Raw genomic sequence first — 22,332 nt, forward strand, 5'->3', positions numbered from 1 at the left:
CCCCCGCGAGCCCCCCTGGGATGGGGGCTCAGCCCAGACCGGGGTCTGTCATTTACTGGGAGCCCCTGGTTAAAATAGTGCCCACACCGGCCTGTCAGCTGCCCCCCTTTTCTGACACTCCCACGGCTCCTCCGAGCTCTCCCCGTCCCATCTCCCCACACACGGCCCTCCCCTTCCCTGCCCCGATCCTGCTCTCCTCCCCCCTGCCCTGGTCCCACCCCCCCATGGAGCCGGCCCTGGCTCGGGGGCGCTGCCCTCTGGCTGCAGCTCGGTGCGCGCCGCTCGCTGGACTCCCTCGCCCCGCAGCATGGACCCGGCTCGCCGCCTGCTGCCCCTCGGTGAGCCCCCGACCCCGGCCCCGCCGCCCGGCTGCACCATGTGCTCGGCCCGGGCTGCTGCTGCCCGCGCGCGTTGCTGAGCTCGGTTCCCCGGGTGTAAATCTGGGGGAGCGACTCCGGTGTCGCTCCACCATGGCTGCCGGCGGGCTCCGGCCTCCGGTAGAGCTGGGATCCCCACGGGCTGCGCTGCGAGTCCAGGGGCAGGAGCGGAGCTGGGGCCCATGGGGGATGGGCCCGATTCTGGCGCCACTTACTGTGGTGTGAATCCCCAGGGCAGGTCCCCGGTTGGTGTGTTTTGCTGCCTGGATTCAGGGCGCCCGGAGGGGTGGGCAAGTGGGGATACTGGCCCCAGGCCCCACAGGGGCCCCGGGAGCCGCTCCAGGTTTTCGGCGGCACTTCGGCGGCGGGCCCTTCCCTCGCTCTGGGTTTTCGGCGGCACTTCGGCGGCGGGCCCTTCCCTCGCTCTGGGTTTTCGGCGGCGGGTCCTTCACTCCATGTGTTCGGCGGCGGGCCCTTCAGTGCAGCGGAAGACTCGGAGCGAGTGAAGGACCCGCCGCTGAAGTGCTGCCGAAGCCTCGGAGCGCCGCCCGCTGAGTACAAGCGCCGCAAGCACGAGGCGGGGACAGGGAAAAGCCGCGATCGGCAGCACTTAGGCTGCTCTGCCGCCGCCGCTTCATTCTTCGGCTGCATTCGGCGGCGGGTCCTTCCCTCCGAGAGGGACCCGCAGCTGAATTGCCGCTGAGGACCCGGCCCTGCCCCAGGGCCCCTGAATCCTCTGGGTGGCCCTGCCCGGACTCCCGGGGAGTGACGCTCATTTACACCCGCTGCCTTGACAGCGTTGTGACCGAGTGAGGGCAGGATCGGGCCCAGCCAGTGCCGGTGGGGACTGATTCTCCCCCCCCTCCTCCGGTGGAAATCTGGAGCAACTGGGCCCAGTTCTGCTCCCACAAGTTTCCCCTTGAGTGACTCCAGGGGAGTGACTCCTGGATCCCGTGCTGGTGTGAATGGGACCAGGACACTTGTCTCTGGCGGGGCAGGGATCTCCTGGGCTGTCCCGGGCACTAGAGGATTGTGCTATTTGTCCGGCTGGGCTGGGCTCCTCTCTGACACCCTGGGGAGCAGTGGGTTATGGGGTGTGTGTGTGTCACAGGTTGTCCCATCCTGGCTTGTACTCCAGAGAGAGATGATCCTTCTTTGGCAGAGAGGCCAGGTGGTTTCTCCAGGCTCCTGGCAAGATGGTTCTGGTGCTGGGAAGTGAACCCAGGAGTCCTGGCTTCCAACCCTCTCTGCTCTAACCCACCAGACCCCACTCCCCTCTCCCTGCTGGGAACAGAACCCAGGTGTCCTGACAACCAGCTCCCCGCCCCCCCGCCCCGCTCTAACTACTAGACCCTGTTCCCTCAGGCTGCAGAAGCAGGGAACTGATTCCCTGGGGTTTGTAAACTGTGCTATTCGGGGTGGACTTTACACCAGGGATGGAGAGGCCCAGGGACCAGGTTTGAAAGCATTTTGGGGACCCTTTTGGGGTGATCGGGCTTTGCATTTCCCCCAGCGGGGAATCGTTGGGTATGAGGCACTATCAGAGCGGGGGGGGGGGGGGCGCTGGTGTTGTCTGTGGGCTGCTCCTCCGAACCCTCAGACAAGTCCTGCGTGGTTAATGACAGTGCAGAAGGCTGGATGCAATTGTCTGCTTGTGTCCTGGCTCTGCCCCTTCCCAGCCATTCTGGTCATGGGTCGTCCTGGTCCAGTCAACTCCCCTTCCAACCTTCATCCAAACTTGATCTGATCTTTGGGGGCAGGGGAAGTTCCAGGGTCACCTTCCCCACCCCCACCGGCCACTGATGCATCTGCAGTCACACCCTCTTTGGGCTGTGGGTGGTGCTGGAGCGTGGGATCCACCTCAGAGCTGGGAGCTGCAGCATCAGGAGCTGGGTGCCTGGTGTCCCAGGATTCAGAGGAGGCTGGATGGGGCGGGGGCAGGTTGGAATGTGGATCAGGGTCCTTTGCCTTGGGGTCTTCGAAGTCTTCAGCTTCCATATGAGGAGAGATTAATAAGACTGGGACTTTTCAGCTTGGAAAAGAGACGGCTAAGGGGAGATATGACTGAGGTCTATACAATCATGACGGGTGTAGAGAAAGTAGATACGGACGTGTGGTTTACTACTTCTCATAACACAAAAACTAGGGGTCACCAAATGAAATGAATAGGCAGCAGGTTTCAATCAAATAAAAGGAAGTATTTCTTCACACAACACACAGTCAACCTGTGGAACTCCTTGCCAGAGGATGTGGTGAAGGCCAAGACCATAACAGGGTTCAAAAGAGAACTAGATACATTCATGGAGGACAGGTCCATCAATGGCTATTAGCCAGGATGGGATGGGATGGTGCCCCTAGGCTCTGTTTCCCAGAAGCTGGGAATGGGTGACAGGGGATGGATCACTTGGTGATAACCTGTCTGTTCATTCCCTCTGGGGCACCTGGCACTGGCCACTGTCGACAGACAGGACACTGGGCTAGATGGTCCTTTGGTCTGACCCAGTAGGGCCGTTCTTATGTTCTTATGTTCTTATGTCTTTCACTTAAAGGAGCATTTGCCTGGCTTTAGATGCCATCAGGGCTAGAAGCAAACCTAGGACTCCTGGGTTCTATCCCAGCAGTGGGAGGGGAGTGGGATCTAGTGGCTAGAGCAATGGAGGCTGGGGGCCCAGACTCCTGTGTTCTATCCTCACAGCTGGGGGAGGGGTGTTGGTTGTGAGTTCTTGTCTGAGTGGCTGGCTGTACAAAGGGCTGGATCCTGTTGGGTGCTCTGTGCCTCCTATGTCCTGTGGGGGGTGCCACGCCTGTGACGCCAGCAGAGAAGTCTTGTTTTCAGAAATATTTTTGTCCATGTGGTGCCAAGTGATAAATAAAATGGAAGCAGCAAAGAATCCTGTGGCACCTTATAGACTAACAGACGTTTTGCAGCATGAGCTTTCGTGGGTGAATACCCACTTCTTCGGATGCAAGCAGTGGAAATTTCCAGGGGCAGGTATATATAAGCAAGCAAGAAGCAAGCTAGAGATAACGAGGTTAGATCAATCAGGGAGGATGAGGCCCTGTTCCAGCAGCTGAGGTGTGAAAACCAAGGGAGGAAAAACTGGGTCTGTAATTGGCAAGCCATTCACAGTGAATGGCTTCACAGATCCCACGGTCTCGCTCCGTGGGGCAGCCCCCCAGCTGGGGTGACAGCCTCGCTCCATTGGCCTAGCAAACTACTGCACCCTCCCTTCTCCCCCTGCCCCCTCCCCCCTGCCCCTCTGCTTCAGGCCTGGGTGTTGGGTCTCTAGGTGCAGCCCGTCTGTGGCCTTTCTACTGAGACTGGGTCAGGTCACTTCCTCTCGTGCATTAGGTGTATTATGGTAGCAGCTACAGACCCCAGACTGAGATGCGGGGCCCCATGCGCCGGGTGCTGCACAAACTGGGGCAGTCGGCCTCGGACCAGTAAGGTGCCTCTTAACACCACTGCACCACACCCCCGCCCCGCCCCCGCCCCAGGCTGGGAGGTAACACTCTGCAGATAAACTTTTGAACTGCACTGTCCAGGGACAGAGACTTTTGGGTTGTTGGACTTCTGGGTAATTTTTGGGTTGCTGGACTCAAGAGACTTTTGGGGTGTTGGACTTTTGGGACTTTGGGTGATATTTTGGGTTGCTGGACTTAAGACCCCGAGGGGAAAAGGACACTGCCAGACTCACTTGGGGGTGGGTCTTTTGCTCATGGTTTGTGTTATGAATCCTGTTTGTGGGGTTTCCCCAACATGATGCTACATTGTTTCCCTCCTTTATTGAAAGGCTTTTGCTACACTCAGACTCCGTGCTTGCGAGAGGGGAAGTATTGCCTCCTAGAGGCGCCCGGGGGGTATGTAATTGTCCCCGGTCACTGGGTGGGGGCTCGAGCCGGTTTTGCGTTGTGTTATTGAAACGGAACCGCTAGATACTGACCCCGGCCCTTGTTGCTGCCAACTCAGCTGGGCAGAAGGGTTACGTGTAAAACTAGGCAAATATCTAGATGAGTTGATGTACCCTCGAAAGACCTGTGCGTCCCCCCGGGGGTACACGTACCCCTGGCTGAGAACCACTGCTCTGTATGACATGGGAGGTGACTGTCCCGCCCTGCTCGGCACTGGGGAGGCCTCAGCTGGAGTCCCGTGTCCAGTTCTGGGCGCTGGCGCTTTCGGGAAGATGTGGACACGTTGGAGAGAGGCCAGAGGGGAGCCACAAACATGAGCAGAGGTTTAGCAAACCAGACCAGTGCGGAAAGGTTCACACACGGGGCATGTTTAGTCTTGAGAAACGACGACTGAGGGGGACCTGAGAGCAGCCCCCATATACGCTGAGGGCTGTTACAAAGAGGCCGGAGGTGTTCACGGAAGGGCCTTCCTGCCTGTACGTTTGCCGTGGTGGTGCAGCCCTGTCGGCCCTCGGATTTCCCTCCCTCCCACCAGCCCGGATCCCTCCCTCCCCCCAGCAGCTGGGCTCTACGGTGGCTCTGGTCCAGCGCCCCAGGGCGAGCGCACGTCTGTCCGGCGTGGGGGAGGGCAGAGACGGGGACTGTCTGCACTTTGTCTGCGGCCGCGGCTGCGGGAGTCGGGCCCTTTCCATTGCGTCAGGGGGAGAATCACCCATTTGTCCCGGGACCATTTCTCAGCACCAGCCTCTGTTCCTCCAGCGCCCCAGAGGGGGGGCAGCTCTGATTCCACCCCCCAGACTGAGCTCAGGGGCGGGACGTCCTCGGGGCTGGGACAGTACCGATGGGGCTGTGTCGGGGGGGGGGGTGTCTCTGACAGTCCGTACAGGTTGCGGGGAGGGCACATCCCTCCCTTACACCGTTTCACAGCAGGGTTACTCCAGATTTACACCCCCACATGGCATAGGGGAACTAAGTGTCTGTTCAGGTGGCGGTAACTGGGCCTGGTTTACAATGGGGTGACTCTGGGGGCAGTGAGAGGAGACTCTGCCCCCCACCCTGCACCCCCCCAGGCTGATGATGCCAAGTGCCATGGTTCCCTTGGGGGTGAAAGGTCTGATCTGGGTGCTGCTCCCCCCCGTGCCCTCCAGGCGGTACCCAGGCTGTGGGTAAGATCCCTCCCTGGGGTGACTCCGCACAGGCCTGAAGCCGGATCTGTGCACCTCTCCTGGCCTCTGGGTCTCTGCCCCTCACCCTGCTCCTCTCTCATTCACCTCCCTGCCCCCTGGCCCGCTCCCAAACTTTCCATGCTCAGATCCACCCACCCGAACAGCCAGGGGTGTCTCTGCTGTGGCTGCAGAGGGGCAGGATCAGGGCTGTTTGGGAGGGCAGAGGGAGGGGCCCTGGCTAGCTGCGCACTGTCTCTTTAAGGCCTCCTGACACCCTGACCCCCATTAATGTTCCTTTTCACCCCTTCTGCCCCCTGGGAAAATGTTCTTGACCATTGGAAGGCAGCTGCTGGCCAAGGCCTGGAGGGGCCGGATGGGACAAAGGGACAGTTATTCTGTGCGCCCGCCTCCGGCTGAGACATGAGCCTGAGACGTTCCGGGGAGGGGGGGGGGGCAACATGGCTCATCACCCCCCTGCCCCCAATGGGGCCTTAAAACGTCAGGGGAGCCGGGCTGTGTCTGTGGTGGTGGCAGACCTGGAACGGGGGTGCTGGATCATACCTGGGAGCACAGGAGATGGGATGAGTCCCCATTGGGTCGGGGGGGCGCATGCCAGATCCAGGGTAGGTGTACTGGATCCAGGGAACTGGTTGTGGGGGGGGGCTTGTCGGACCCAGGAGGGGGCAGTTCGGACCCAGAGAGCAGGGGAGACAGGTTGGACCCAGGGGGTAGGTGGGCGTCCGGAGGTCTGGGGGGCCATGTGGGACCCAGAGAGCAGGGGGGCTAGTTTGGGGGTTCAGGTGGGAATCCAGCAGGTCAGGAAGTTCGGGTCTCTCGAGTGCCTGCATCAGCTCTTGGCCGAGGTTGTTCCATGATTCACGGCTTCCCGGCGCGGTGGGAAGGGACGGCGCTCACTGGTAGCCGTCACCGCCCGGCCATTGCCATCTGAGGGGGCAGCCTGGGCGGGGGGGGCGATACCCCGGCTCCTGCCGGCTACACGGGACCCCAGGGGCAGCAGCAGCAGCAGCAAGCCCTGGGTAAAGTGCTGGAGTGTTATTATTGCAGTCCTGGGCTGACCCAGCAGGGGGTGCTGTGGGGAGTGGGGCAGGGGAGGACTGATTCCCTGCTAAGAGGGTTGCACTGGGGCTGGTGGAGGAGGGGTTGCATGGGGGATTCTGGCCATGTCCTGGGGCAAAGGGGGTAGAGGGGGCAGGGCCCCACGATCACTCCTCTCTGGGCAGAGTCACGGCAGCTCGTCGCCGGCGGGAGGGTTTGAAGGATTCTCCCTCCAATCCGGCCTGGCTGGGGTTTGAGCAGCAGGGAGGGTCCTGGGGGCTCCTTGTCCCTGCATCTGATGCTGCAGCAGGCTGCCGGTATGTGTGAACGTACGTGTCTGTACCTCTGTGCTCGTGCATGTGTGCGGCACACGTGTGTGCCCGTGCGTGGGTGTGGGCGCACCGGTGTGTACATCGGAACTTGTTCACAGATGTGAGCACACATCTGCACGTTTGTGTGCATGCCGGAGTGTGTGTGCATGTGAACACTAGCGTGTGCGATGCATGTGCCTGGCATGTGGGTAATTATCCTACTCAGGCACTATGGGGACTCGGGGGATGGTTGAGGGACCAGACCCAGCCCAGCATGGACCCTGGGGCTGTGGCCTTGGTGTGGGGCTGTGGCGCCCCCTAGTGGCTGAGGCTGTGCAGTGCCGCTCTGTGGACACAAAGGTTTGATGGGGGCCGGGGAAGGTGTTGGGGGGCTGGACTGGCCTTGGGGATCAGGTTCCCTGTGCTCCAGACTAGCCCATGATGGTGGAGACTAAAAATTGCTGACAGGCATCATATGAAATGAGTTTGGCCCTGCTTCCAAGCTGGGCATCAGGACTCCTGGGTTCCATCCCAGCTCTGGGATGGGGGAGTGGGGTCTAGAGGTTAGATTGGAGGCTGAGACCCAGGACTTCTGGGTTCTATCCCCAGCTCGGAGGGGAGTAGGGTCTAGTGGTTAGGGCAGGGGTAGGCATCAGGACTCCTGGGTTCTATTCCTACCTCTGCCCCCCGCACCAATGGCCCATCTCAGAGGAAAGGCCTCCAAGGGGCAAAGCCCTTCGCCCTGGGTGGGGTGGGGGGTGTCCCAGCAAGGCTGGGGCTGCCTGGGAACAGGCCTTGCTGCTGCCCCTGTTATAAAGAGCCCGAATAGCCAACACGTCCCCTCTCAGGGCAGGACGACGGCTCGTGTTTTAACGGGGAGGGGACGTCACCCTCAGGGCCGACTGCCCTGGGACGCGGCAGCTTCTCCATCACATGGAGTCGCACAGACGGGTTGTCCCCTCTCAAGCTCTGCGCTAGCTCCATCCCCAGCTACGGGCTGGATGCAGGAATCCCTGGGTCATTCTCTGGCCCGTGCACTGCGAGAGGCCGGATCAGCCTGCTCCCGTCCTGGCTTTAGACTCTCTGAATTAATGGCTCGGCCTTCGCTCCCAGGGGACCTGTGATGCCGTCAGCTCCCTCGTCCTCCCCGGAGTCTCCCCGGGGGAGATCGGCCGGAGCTGAATTTCAAAGCCGCACCCCCTTTCTAGCTCCCGTCCTAGGAAAGCACAATGGGGTTCCCCAGCCTGCTGTGCTTCCCCTTTGCACAGCACCTCGGGCACTCGGCCCCGGGTCCTTTAGCATCTGGTTCTTCGCACCCGCGTGTGGTTAATTACTCAGAGCAACAGGCTCTAAATAAACACTAGCAGGAGGGGGCGGATCTGGGGCGACACCTGAGTGAAAAGCAGATGAACAAAAGCCTGTGTTGTGCCCCATCCCCAGCTCGGTGCTTCCCCTTTCCAAGTGGGTTTGTCCATTGCTTGGACGCACTGGGTGACCTTGGGTAAGTTTCAGAGTAGCAGCCGTGTTAGTCTGTATCCGCAAAAAGAACAGGAATACTTGTGGCACCTTAAAGACTAACAAATTTATTTTAGCATGAGCTTTCGTGAGCTGCAGCTCACTTCTTCGGATGCATAGAATGGAAAACACAGACAGGAGATATTTATACATACAGAGAACATGAAAAGGTGGAAGTATGCATAACAACAGGAAAAGTCTAATCAATTGAGATGAGCTATCATCAGCAGGAGGAAAAAAAACTTTTTGAAGTGATAATTAAGATGGGCCATAGAAGGTGTGAGGAGAACTTAACATAGGGAAATAGGTAAGTTGTTACCCCTCACTGTGCCTCAGTTTCCCCATCCTCCTTGACAATGGGGGCTCCTGGTCTTTGTTGCTCATACACACAATAAAAGACCCAGTTGCCCTGGCCAAAAGCCCAGTTCCCAACTGGAACCAGTTTAAAAAATATGACCAGGGATCCCAGCTAGGGCTGATTTCCCAGAGCACCAGGTTTCTGCATTTTTAATTCCACCATCGGCAGGGCCCTGACTGGCCATTGGCCCGGGATTGGCAGGACTGGGGCGGCTGGGGGTGTGTGCAGCTGAGTGGCGGTTACCATCTGCCCATGGGGCCTCACCCTGTCTCTGCCTTCCAGGGCTCTGCATCGCCCTGTGCCTGTGGGGCACCGTGGCCCAGAATCATGGCGTACAAGGTAAGGCCGACTCCTCCTGGCTAACCTTCCCCAGCGCTCCCGGCTGCCCGGGGTCTCCGGCCTCCACCCCCTTTCCCTTGTGGGAGGAGAGCAGAGTCAGGGGTCTGGGGAGCCGGGAGCAGCCCCTTGGTGTGGGTGTCTTGGGATGGGTTTACAGAGCACGGTGGGTGCGTGCAGGGGAGAGGAGAAGGCCCCTGTGTAGCCCTCCCCTTCCCTTCCCAGCCCCGTGGCCAGCAGAGAATGGACCCTGGGGCCCAGGGCTCTACACTGGGGGCTGGAGTGAGGGGCAGGTCCCCTTTGTAGCCAAGAGCCGGGTTATTGACCAGCCTGAATCAAACCCCTGATGACTCAGACGTTAGAAGTGGCATTTGTAGGAGCCCGCCCCTCAAATCAGGCTTAACTGAGACCTGGGACCCACGTGCCCAGCTTGGGGGGGGGGAGCAGGGCCGTCCTTAGGCATAGGCAGAATAGGCAGCCGCCTAGGGCACCACTAGGTCTGGGGGCACCGCTCTGCCGGGAGCCCGGACAGACGGGAAGCAGTGGAGCACGTAAGAGCAGGCTGCTGGGTCCTAAGAGAGCCGAATGCAGCACAGTCTGAGGGAGGGGATTGGCTGCTGGGGTCTCTGGGAAAGGGTTGGGGAAGGAGCTCACCTGTGAGTGTGACTCTTTCCCCCGGCTGAGGTGAGGTGAGGCAGGCTCTGCGGCTCTGGAACCAGTATCCTCTGTTGCCCCCCATAACATCCATTCTTCTCCCTCTCTGCCCCATGGAGCACCCCCTCCTTTCTCCCTCCTCCCCAGGAGCATCCCTCTCTCTCTCCTCCCTCCCCTCCATCAGGGCTGGGTTGGGTGAGGTGCTGGGGGGTAGGTGGGGGGAGGAGGCTGACTGGCTGCCTGCTGAGGAATGAAAGTGAAAGTAACTCACTTCCTCGGCCAGCATTGGAATGTCACACAGGGCTGGGCTGGGGTTAGCCAGATGTGTGAAAAATCAGGATGAGGGTTGGGGTAGGGTGACCAGATGTCCCTATTTTATAGGGCCAGTCCCAATTTTGGGGTCTTTTTCTTATATAGGCTCCTTTTACCCCCCCCCCCCCGCGTCCTGATTTTTCACACTTGCTGTCTGGTCACTCTAGGTGGGGGTAATTGGTGCCTATATAAGACAAAGCCCCAAATATCAGGACTGGCCCTATAAAATCAGGACATCTGGATCTGGGCACCCTAGCTGGGGAGTGCCTCTCCCCCGGGCTGGCAGCTGCCAGCGATCCACCTCATCCGGGGGGAGCTACACAGGGCAGGATGAGCTGCTGTGGCTCCATGGGTGACCTGTCCCTGAGATCAGATGCTGTGCTAACTTCACCATGGTCTGCAAGGCTGGTGGTGGTGCCCATTGGCGTGTGATTGGACCTGAGGGTTTGCTGTTGCCACTCTGCACCCCAAGAGGTGGATTTTGGGGTCTACTGCAGCTGTTGGACCAGCAGGCTGGGGGGTGAGCCAAGCATGAAAGCAGTATTGTGTTGCCATTTAGATTGTCATTTAACAAATTTGTTTGCCAAAAATTCTTGCTAACAATCCTGAATCCAATTTCAATATTATTTTTTTTTAAATCAATATTTTAGCCAAAAACAGAAAATTAAGTTGTTGACAATTATTAGTGACAGGTTTGGTTTGAGGCAGGGAGTGGGCCAGTTTTAATCAGAGAAACAAAAAACGTTGACTGACTTTCCTATAGCCCGTTACTCCTGATAAGAGCCCTCCAACAACTGTAATATGCTCATCTCCTTACTAGTGTATAGAGCAGGGGTCAGCAACCTACGGCACACGTGCCAAAGGTGGCAGGTGAGCTGATTTTTGATGGTACGCAGCGGCAGGCTGAGCGGCTCAGCCATCACTGCTCTGGGGTTCCGGCTGCTGCCCTATTGCCAGCTGGGATACCGGCCACCAGCCCCACTCAGCACCTGCTGCTGGCCTGGGGACCCCCAAGGAACCCCAGGCTGGCAGCGGGCTGAGCAGGCCGGCTGAACCACTCAACCTGCTGTCAGCCTGGGGTTCCATTCATTCAGCCGGCAGCGGGCTGAGTGGGCTGGTGGCGGGCTGAGCAGGGCCGGTGGGGAGCTGAGTGGCTCAGTCTGCTGCCACTCTGGGGTGCCGGCAGCACTCAGCCTACTGCTACTCCGGGGTTCCGGCTGCCAGCCCCTTGCCAGTCAGGAGCCCAGCCGCCGGCCCCACTCTACCTCCTGCTAGCCTGGGTGAGCAGAATCCCAGGCTGGTAGCGGGCTGAGGGGGGTTGGCAGCCGGGATCCTGGCTGGCAGGAGTTGGTGGTCAGAACCCCAGACCAGCAGCGGGCTGAGCAGGGCCTGGGATCCTTGTCTAGGGTTCCAGCCACCAGTCCCACTCAGCCCGCTGCCGGTCTGGGGTTTCATTTATTCAGCTGGCAGTGGCCTGAGCAGGACCGGTGGCCAGGACCTCACATAATAACAACAGTTTATTTATATAATATAGACATAGAGAGAGACCTTCTACAAACGTTAAAATGTATTACTGGCACGAGAAACCTTAAATTACAGTGAACTTGGCACACCACTTCTGAAAGGTTGCCGACCCCTGGTATAGACTGACCATATGTTGTACTAAGATTCTCCTGCTTTTTTCTTTTTTCCTGTGAGTCAGTATAGCTTTTGCCAGCCCAGAAGTTGGGCAGCCAATGTTTTACATTTTCACAATGTTTTCTTCAACTTTCATAAAGTAAATACATAGTTAATATGAGTTAAAAAGGCCAGGGACACTTCCTTGTGAAGAATCTGTACAGCAGATCATGCTAGAGCTGTGAAAATGTCAGTTTTTGATGGAACTTTAGAGGCAGTGATTTATCATGTATTTTATCATGTGAATGTGCTGCTATTGCTAATGTCTTTCCAAACAAAAATAACGTACAATAGGACTTCTGTAACATTTCTGTGCTACCTTAACCTAGGTGAGATGATTCTGTGCTGACTTCATTTTGGTCACTTTGTGCTTTACCTAGCAGTAAAACTAGGGTTATATTTTCCCACTGTTTGGAAACCCAGCTTATTAAACTGATTTTGCAGCCAAAAAAGCCAGAAAGATTGCTTTTAATTAAAAACAAATCTTTGTTTCAATACCTCTTCATATAAATTTCCAATAAAATTTTGACAAATTAAAAAAATTATATTATTTGCATCATTCTGTCAAATCAGAATTTTTTCTATAGTGCTACTTCTTTAGTGCTAGTGCATCAGCATTACAGTGTGCTTAATTAAGTTCAACTGGTTTTAATAACGTGAATGTGGCAAGTTTTCCAATACTGTATGCTTATATTTGTGTTGCTAAGAGCAGATCAGGCACAGGGGCACCAGTTTAATAATCTCGCCTAGGGCACCAGAAATCCTAAGGACGGCCCTGGGGGGGAGCGTTTGGGATCCGGACTCTGCGCCCCAAGCCCAGCTCTGCTGCAGATCACAAGCCCTGCAGCCGGCTGAGCTGCACTGGGATCCTTCCCCTCACGCTGGTCAGAGGGACGGATCCCAGCGGAGCCCCAAACACGGGGCAGCTAAAGGATCCAGGAGCCCCCGTAGGCAGGTCACAATCTGGGTCATGGGAGGCAGCTCAGGATCCAAACTAGCCTCGCGCCCGATTCCACCCTCAGTCAATCCAGAGCAGAGCCGGGCAGGAATTTCCCAAGGAACCATTTTTTGCCAGAAAATGCTGATTTGGGGCGGGGGGGGGGGGGGGAACAATTTTCAAAACGAACAATTCCCGTTTTCCGGTTTGAAACGAGATTTGGGTTTGAAATTGATACTAATGAGAGTAACGACGACAGCAACAAAAAGGAGAAAAATTGGGTGAGATTGAAACGTTTCACTTGAACCGATGCCCGGCTCTGGCGGCTCTGCCTGTCTGTGCCTGAGGCAGGTCTGCCCGGGAGGGGAAGTGGGGCAATTTGCCCCAGGCCCCCCCGAGAATACAGTATTCTATAATATTGCAATTTTTTTTAATGGAAGGGGCCCCCAAAATTGCATTGCCCCAGGCCCCCTGAATCCTCTGGGCTGCCCTGGCCTGGGGCACCCCGGGGAGCCAAGGCCTCCTGTGCAGCCGAGGGCAGCGTGTGGCCAGGCGGTGGATGGCGTCGGAGCTGTTTGCCAGGCGCCCAGGGACGAAAATCAGCGAATGGGGCGTGTGAATAGAGTCGATCCCACTGTGTGTGGGGGGTGAGGGGAGCTGCTCTGCACTGGCTGACCCTGCCCAGCTGTTCCCGCCCCTGCAGGTACCACTGGGGACTGCAACAACCATGTGATATGCCCAGCAAACACCAAGTGTGTGAACAGCACCCACTGCACCAGCCTGGATGGATACCAGCCAAGTGGGAATCGCTTCTTCACCGACCCAACGGAGACCTGTGACGGTAACGGGGCTCCCACGTTGTCCTGGGCGGGCTGGGACAGAGCAGGGCATTAAGGGCCGGAGCAGCCAACTCCACTGCCTACTGGGGGTGCTCAGCCCGGCTGGGGAATGAGGGGGGCAGCAGCTCGGGTGAGGGCCGCCCTCCTGGGGATCGAACCGGGGCCTCCAGAGTGAGCAGCAGGAGCCAGGAGTGTTGGGCTCTGTGAATGGGGCACAGGGTTGGGGGGCCCATCACACTGACCCGTCTGAATCCCAGCCTGGGCCCTAATCAGCCCCTGGGTGTGCAGGGGCAGAGGGGCCCCACGGGAGCAGAGTGGGGCAGCCCTGGCTGTACTTCCCCCCCCCCTCCCGCCCTCAGGGATCCAAGGAGGGAGGGGGCAGAGGAGAGGCAGCTTGTCACCCCCCCCGCAAACACAGAGGGAGTCTGGAGCCCCAGAGGGAGTCTCCCCACCCTCCACTCACATGGGGGATCTTGGTGTTTGTGGGGCCGAACCCTCCCTCCCCCCCCCCCCCGTACCTGGGGCTGTTTCCGACATTCCAGCAGTAGAAATGGGTAACTGAGGATCGAGGCCTTAATCACTAACCGCTCAGGGCCCGGGTTGCCTGGGTCCATCACCCAGCTCAGTGCGGGCGGTCGGGGGGGAGTGCGATACGGGGAACCTCTCCCTGCCAGAGGGGGAGCAGATGTTCTGATTTTTTAGGGACAGTCTTGATTTTTGGCTCTTTTTCTTATATAGGGTCCTATTACCCCCCACCCCCGTCCTGATTTTTCACACTTGCTGTCTGGTCACCCTACCCTGCCAGGACTGTACAGAGCATCCCCTCTTGCATTACAGATATTAACGAGTGTCTGGGGCCGAGCCAGCCAGACTGCGGACCCCACGCACAGTGCAACAACACACCTGGGAGTTACTACTGCACCTGCATCCATGGCTACGAGCTCAGCTCTGGGAAAGCCAACTTCACGCACGCGAGTGAGAACAGCTGCCAGGGTGAGCTCTCCCCGGTCCCACCTGCTGAGACCCCCCCCTCGCACACACAAATGCTTGTTCCAGGCCTGGCGCTGCACCGGGGCTGCTGCCGGCTTTGGCAGTGGCCCGAGGCGTCAGCGAGGCTGTGATCCTCGCCTGCTCCCACAGAGCCTGGGAAGGGGCCCCGGGAACGGCTCTGGGAATTGGGCTAAAGCGTTCTTGAATTCCCCCCTGGTCCCCTATTGCTTGAGGTTCCGCTGGGGGCAGGCAGCCATGCTCTGCTCTGGCCTCTAGGGGGCGCAGCTGATAGTTCAAGGGACCCTCCCACTGCCCCAGGCTCCCTGCGTGGGCAGCGCTGGGAGGGGCATGTGCTCTGACTGGCATTGCCAGCCCAGCCCCAGGCTGCCCTGAGGCCCCCCGAGTTCCCGCAGTCTGGGGCGGGGACGTGGGGTTGGCGTTCATCGGCTCCGTGTGCTGTCCCGGCTCTGGGTGGGTCGCCGGCCCGGCAGACCTCCAGCGAAGTGCCCAGACAGCCCAGAGTCGGGGCAGTGGCCAAGGCGCTCGGCCGGGTTTATCGCCAATACAGCCCGGTGCCAGCGCCCAGAGATGCCACAGGGACACGGCCACACGTCTGCCTCTGCCAATGGACCCCGACAGTTACAGACTGAGACAAACCATCCGGTATAAACAACTGACGTCCCAGCTTGTGTGTTTCACAACATGCTTGTTACCCCCCTTGTGCCTTTCTCCTGCTGCTTCAGACAAAACATTCCCCACCCACCAAACTATCTGATCCTGCGCCACGCAGGGGAATCTGGTGCTGGTTACACAGTCACCATGTTGTAGCAATGCCAGCAATACCGCGGCCAAGTTTGTGCACTGGATGGGGAACTTGCAGGCATCCCTCTGCTTTGTGTACCAGGCCCCTGCTCCAGGCTCTCTCTGCTCCAGCTCCATGTCGCTCCCCCAGGGCTGCGCTGTGAGGGGCATGTGCTGGGACTGGCATTGCCAGCCCAGCCCCAGGCTTCCCTCAGACACCCTGGCTTCCAGCGGCATGGCACGGGGACACATGGGCTGGGCAGCTCCACATCGCTCCCCCAGGGCAGGGAGTTTGCCCAGGGCACAGACCGAGAGGTCTCTCTGGGCTCACGGTCCAGTGGATTTGGAGACCCCTGTGCGCTGGTGAAGCTGGCGCATGCACCAATGCCAGTCCCCTGGCAGGGGATACCCACATGCTGGTGTCTCAACCAGGGATGCTGGAAACTGCCAGCTGCTAAATCGCTTTGTGCTGGTCCCTGTCTGTGCTCCCTGAACCCCCTGAGTCAGCAAAGCACATGATTAGCTCCAGCCCTGCCCAGCTACGCACTTAACTCGGCTCCAGTGGGTCTTAAGTGCATGGCTGAGCTCGTGACGACAATCCCAGGCATTAGAAAAAATCAGCTTAGCTTAGACAATCACGAGCTTTAGGAAGACCAATGAGCAAGGGGCAGTGTGTGGAGAGAATTGAATTGAAAAGAGGCAAATTCAAAGCAGATACAAGATACAAAGCTACCGCTGCCGGGAGGCTGTGAATGTGGCGAGGTTTAAAAAGGGACTGGCTGGTTCTATGGGGAACGACAATGCCTGGAGCTGTGCTAGTTAATGGACAATAATTCTGGGAGGGAGAGAAAAGCTCCCACTTCAGGGATTGAGTCGCCCTCTGACTATTAGAGACCAGGAGGAGTCCTGCATGGGGGCAGATTATCCCCCAGCTGCTTCTGTGGAACTCTGACACCTTCCTCTGTAGCACCCGTGGCAGACGGGATACCAGGGTAGAGGGGCCTTGGGGCTGACCCAGGCTGGCAATACCTGTGTGTTCCTCTGTGATTGGAACCTGAGGGGGATTTCTGCCAAGTCCCAGTGTTCCCACCCCTTGGGCAACTCAGCTTCAACCATGGACTCCTAAATCTCCCCAAATCTTGGCCCCATTGGGGCTTGGCCCATAGAGGCCACAGTGGCTGTTCTGGGGTCTGAAGGTCCCCTTCCCTCTGTTACAGTCACAGCACATGCACACAGTTAGAAACAAAGCGTCACATCCTCTCGCTGGCAGGCTGCAGCTCAGCACAGGGTTATTCTTAGAATCCAGAACCCTAGCACACGAGGACCCAAACAGAGAGAGACAAAGCAGGCTGCTCCTGAAGGCAGACGGGCACAACTAACCCACTTTGCTCTAGGCTGGCCCTTTGGCAGACACACTGCTGAAAACCCAGATCACGTGTTTGTCACCTGAACCCCCTAGCCCGCAAGAAGGTCAGGAAGCCCCTTGCAGACGTAAAGTGAGAGCTTGTGATGCTAACACAGTTTTCAATACACCATATTCTCGAGTGGCCGTTCTGCTGCCAGAGCAGCCTAGTGTGGCCTGAGCATAGCTGAGAATCAGGCCTGTGATTGTTAAGCTCCCGGGGGCCCTGTCGCTTGGGTCCCATCACCCAGCTCAGTACAGGTGGGTGATACAGGAACATCCCCTGGCAGGACTGTACAGAGCGTCCCCTCTTGTGTTGCAGATATTGACGAGTGTCAGGGTCCGAGCCCGGCAGACTGCGGACCCCACGCAAACTGCACCCGCTCTGGGAAAGCAAACTTCACACACGCGAGTGGGGACACCTGCCAGGGTGAGCTCTCCCCTGGCCCCCACCGCACCCTGCTCAGTTGCCCCCTCCCCCCCTTCCCACACACCCCTGGGCTCATTCCAGGCCTGGTGCTGCACCAGAGGCTGCTGCCAGCTGCAGCAAAGGCACCGGATTCGCTCACTGGGGCTGTGATCAGCTATGACCCTCAACTGCTGCCCCAGCGCATGGGGGCAGGATCTCCCCTGCCTCAGTGTTTGGATTGGGACTAAACCCCTAGGTTTGAAGGGAGGCACCAGGGAGGTGGGTGGGGCCCTCGCTGTCCCCAGCACACACAATCCAGGCTGCTAGTGCCCCGAACGTGGGAAGGGGCCTCGTGGATGGTCCATGTACAGCACAGTGCACTCTGCCCCCTATGGGCCTGGGGAGCAGCCCCAGCGCAGGGCACCCCGGCCACGCCCCCAATCTGCCCCCTCCCTCAGGGCTGGGAGCAGAGCCTTTTCCAGCCCCACACTGACAGGGAGCCCACTGGCTGGGAGGGTGTTTCCTAGGGGGCCATTATGCTCCCTTAGGCAGCCAGGGTGGCCTGACCGGAGAAGGGGCCGGGGCGTTCCAGGCCCTTGTTTGCGACGTTCAGCCGGTAGTTAGAGCTTGTGTCAAGTCCCAGCCGGCCGTTCCCATGGAAACTGCCCAGTACGCCCCCGTTTGGGGGGGCAGAGCACCGGGCCCGTAGCACTGGGAGAACTCAGGAGCCCATTGGTTCAAACGCTTCCCCTGGCAGAGACCTCGCCCAGCCGTTCCTGCGCCAGCCCCAGGCCGCGTGGGATCACCCCAGCCAGTGTCCTGGGGCGGGTCTAGGCACAAGAAGAAATCAGCGCCGCAGGGATCTCAGCCAGCGTCCCGGGGATTGCGCGGGGATAGCTGGTATCGGGAGCCGTGTGGAGAATCCCTAGGGCTTGGCCCCGGGGGGTGGGATTGATGGCGATCGCTGTTCTCTTTGGAAGCACACTGATTATTCCAGACCAGAGTGTCCAGACGGGGAGCGATTCCACAGGAGCTGTTACCCTCAATTTCCCCATGGACTTAAGCCCCTAGAGACACCCAGGCTCAGAGCTCCCTGCAACTCGGAGCGAGTTTGGAAGCCACGGGACACCCGGGTGCCCGAGGGAGGGGAGCGCTCTGGCCGCACCACCGAGAACCCAGCGCATGGCCCCCCTTCTCCAGCAGACAGAGCGTCGGAGCTGGGGAAAGCGCTTTGGAGCAGTGGCTGTGCTGTGGCTGGATGTGTTTACAGCACTTGGCACCATGGGGCCCCAGCTGTGGCGCTACCCGCTATAAACATCCCAATGGAACCAGGACGGGATGGATAAGGACGCTGGAAGCTCCGTTCCCATCCCCCATGGACTCTTGGAAGCCTTCGGGGGCAGAACCCGATTGTACGTCGTTTCCGGAATAAAGCAGGTTCTGGAAACGCAGAGCCGCCTCGGTGCTGTCAGGAGAACCTGCGAGTGTCGCAGGGTCGAGTGGTGGAGGAGGCAGCACTTGGCAGGATGCAGCTGGTAGGTTCTGATAGGTTCAGTCTGCCCCAGGAGCAGCTCAGCCTCTGAAGAGACAAATTCAGGCGCTGGCTAGGCTGAGACACAAGTAACGTGGCACTTGCACAGCACAGACGGGATCAGAGCTGAGGGCCATCTAGCCTGGTATCCCGGCTCCAACGGACCAGAGCCAGATGCTGCAGAGGACGGTGGAAGAGCCCAGCAGTGGCAGCCGGGGGATAATCTGCCCTCACGTCCTGGTCTCTAATATCAGCTGGGCTGAAGCCCCACAGCAGGTTTTCTCTCTCTTCCCAAACAATTGTGCCCGTTAACTATGATCACTGTGGCTGTTCTCATCATCCGTAGGAATGTCCAGTCGCTCCTGGAATCTTGCTAAATTCTTGGCCTCAGTGACTCCCTGTGGTGGGGAGTTCCACTGGCTAATCGCACATTGCACGAAACAGCCTTTGCTTGGCTCCGTTCCGAATTTCCCCTCTTCTCACTTCCCTGACTGGCCCTGGCTCTCGTGTTATGAGGTGGGGAGAACAGACGCTCCCCATCTCCCTTCTCAGTCCCCGTCAGTCATTTATAGACTCTTAACACGTCCCCTCTTACGTTCACTCCAAGGTGACAGTCCCAGTCTTTTCAATCGCTCTCCCTAGAGGGTTTTCCAGGCCCCTGATCATTCTCATTGCCTGTCTCTGAACCCCTCTGGTTCTGCACTGTCCTGTGTGCAAGGGGGTGCCCAGGGCAGCTCGTGGGTTGCAGAGGAGGTCACCCCATTGACTGATATCCAGGCATTAGACCAACCCTCATGTTAGTTTCTATCCCCTTCCTCCAAAGCAGCTCCCCACTTGTCCCCTCCAGGGGTGGACGGCTCATTCAGGCATTGCTGTCTGCACTGATATTGCGGCACTGGGCATCGCCAGATCCGCTTGGTAGCTTTAGCAAGCAGCAGGCGCGTGTCCTGGCAGGGCTGCTTTTCCCTTCCCAGCTGGAGCGGTTCATTCCAGACAATAGCCACTTGCTCCCGTTCGCTGACCCAGTCACTGAACTCCTGGCTCTAACCAGCCCCATCTCCCCAGAGCACGGTGCATGTCGGACACCTGGATTATCCCCCAACAGAGTCCCCCAGTGCCCAAGGTCCAGCTCCTAGATCAGCCTGACCCAGCGCTTTCTCCCTCCTTGCAGACATTGACAAGTGCCAGCAAAACGCCACAATCTGTGAGCCCCACGGGAACTGCATCAACATGCCAGGGAGTTACATGTGTAAATGCAGTTGGGGATTTGGGAAGAGTCAAAAGGATACATCTAAAATCTGCCCAGGTACAATGGGAGCTGGAAACAGTTGTGGCAAAGGCATGATGCTTCTGGCTTGTCTGGAGTGTTGCTTACATGTGGCGTTGCCTTAAAGTCTCACCTCCTGGGGTCATGTGATTCTGCTTTTGGCTAAAATCAAATGGATTTAAATAAAAAAACTTGTCATTTTTAAACCAATCTTGACTTTTTTGCAGCCTGGCTCATGGTTTGGGGTTTTATTGATTGCTTGGCGTTGGCGATGCTGTTAATGCACCGTCACTGAGCTGACCCAGGATCTCTGACACTAACCCGCATGCCTGGATGGGGAAGCTAACCAGGTTGCCCTGAGGTCTCACTCTTTCTCTGCGCCACACTCCGGCACAGTGTCTGTTCTGACTCTTACAAATTGGAAACTGATCCCGGGGACTGAAGGTCGCCATGTCTCTTGCCATGGTGCTTAATTCCACCGAGGCACAAGCATAGGGGATGTCATTAGAAGCTGCAAGATCCCCCCAAACCTGCAGTCAGAGTCCAAGATGCTCTTTCATAGCAGAGCTTTGAGGTGGGGGCAGGGCAGGTCTTTGCAAAGCAAACTGGGCTGAGACAGAGCCAAGGACTCTGTGTTGGATCAACCTTTAGTACAGCTTGGGCTCAAAAATGCCCATTGGCTTCTGGAACCCCATTAACCTCAGCAGCTGACATCACAAAGGAACCAGTTTGGGTCATTAGCAGGAATCAAACCTAGGACCTGTCTGCTGAAAGAACACAGCTCCGCTGCTGGAGCTAAGGGAGTAACTCCATTAGCTAGTCATTGTAGCAGGCTGTTATCTACTTATGGGAACCAGCCACCAGAGCAGGACAAACTTGCTTTCTCCTTGTTCTATGGCTCAGCGGCCTTCACTAGAGGTTGGCACATACAGGCCCCCTCACAGGCATGGCGTAGGCCTGTTGCCTTCCAGGAGGTTTAACAATGGAGCAAAGGTTTGAGTTTCCTGCCAAAGGAACAAGGGATTTTTTCCAGCCCTGATGCACTCCCGGCTGTGAGCCAGGAGACAAAAAGCTCCTGTCTGTGAGGGGGAGCAGAGGGTAAAAGCTGCATGGCGAGGCAGGGGAGACACATTCATGGCCTTCTATGGAGGAAACACACTGAAAGAGACAAGTATGGGGGTAGGATGTGAGACGGGAACTCACGAGACTTGGGTTCTAATCCCAGCTCTGTTCCTGCTATGTCTCCTTGGGCAATTCCCTGCCTCAGTTTTCTCTCCCATCTCTTGTCCATTTAGACTAGAAGCTCTTTATGGCCGTGTGGGTGCAGTGCTCTGGGTGCTGCCTTTATGCAAATAATGACCGAGGGGATGGGGCGTAGCGGGAAATAGCAAAACTCTGTCACGGGAAAGAGAGAGAAGGGGAGTCTGAGAAAGAGCTGCTGGAGCACGGCCCAAGGGAAGGATCCGTGAGCGCTCTGGACTCTCCCTGCTGATTGACTTGTTTGCTGATGTCCAGGCGAAGGGGATTTTAGCCACAAGAATTTCTGTGAGAAGCAGAAGCGTTATGGATAAATATCAGGGAGAGCTTAGTGGCTGGAATGAGTGCGTCTCTGCCCGTACAAGCCGGGTCCCTAGATAGAAAACCCCACTCCCTGCATGGGGTGAGTGACCCTGCTGCACTATGGAGCCCCGACATCCACCGTGTATCCCCCTCTGCCCGGCAGCTGGCGCTACCCACGTTGGCAGCCTGGCGGGTGCACGTCCCTCCAGCGATTGGCTAGATCACGGCAGGGCTCTCTGTGCCCAGGCAGGGCGGGGCCCATATGTCAGATCAGACTCTTCACAGTGGTGAAAGGCCCCAGGAGCCAGCGAGGGCAGTAAAGTCCCCTTCGTTTGGAGCTAGATTGGTGACCTGTTGGGTGATGACTCTGGCTGGGGCTATGCTGGGGGTCAGGCTGAGCTGGTCTCTCCCGGCTTCGGCTTCCACAGGCCGGATCGGCAGCGAGTGTCGAGCTGGTGTCATCCGTCCGAGGGCTCAGTGGATTCGTCCTGCGGGGCCCTGGACCTGGGGGTCAGGGAATGGACGTTGTTGGGCTGCTGCTCACTGCGCAGTGTTAGGAATAGGGGGATCCCCTGGATCCAGCTGGCTTCCAAACAACCCGTTTACCAGCCGTGCAGGGCCTGGCCGCATGTCGGGGTCTGCGGGCTTCTGCCATAGACCCCCGTGAGCGCAACCAGAGAGCAAAGAAACTAGTTTAAAGGGACATCACCCAATTCCCTGCACTCCCCTGGGCGCAGCCCACCCACCCTTCTCCTAGTGCTCCAGGGGAGGGGCGGGGCTGGGTGTAACCCAGAATGGGGAGGGGACCCATGGGGTTGGGGTCTATAAGGCTGAGTGTGGCACCCCCTTCTGGCGACTAGCTCCAGTTCAGTGCCCCCTTTCTTCTCCTCCACCATTGCAGCTCCCGGAGTCGCGGCTGCCC

General features: G+C 58.1%; 1 protein-coding gene across 1 annotated transcript in view; it reads left to right on the forward strand.

Moving 5' to 3' along the window:
- The first annotated feature begins 228 nt into the window (after positions 1-228).
- LOC123353467 (adhesion G protein-coupled receptor E3-like) overlaps positions 229-22,332 on the forward strand; it is a 37,738-nt gene continuing 15,634 nt past the window's right edge. Inside the window, exons 1-4 of the mRNA XM_044994570.1 lie at positions 229-338; positions 8,978-9,034; positions 13,315-13,452; positions 14,288-14,443. Of these exons, the coding sequence (XP_044850505.1) occupies positions 308-338; positions 8,978-9,034; positions 13,315-13,452; positions 14,288-14,443 (382 nt within the window). The 5' untranslated portion in view covers positions 229-307. The remainder of the gene's footprint in view (positions 339-8,977; positions 9,035-13,314; positions 13,453-14,287; positions 14,444-22,332) is intronic.

This window comes from Mauremys mutica, chromosome 20, assembly GCF_020497125.1.
Source record: "Mauremys mutica isolate MM-2020 ecotype Southern chromosome 20, ASM2049712v1, whole genome shotgun sequence".
Taxonomy (NCBI): Eukaryota; Metazoa; Chordata; order Testudines; family Geoemydidae; genus Mauremys; species Mauremys mutica.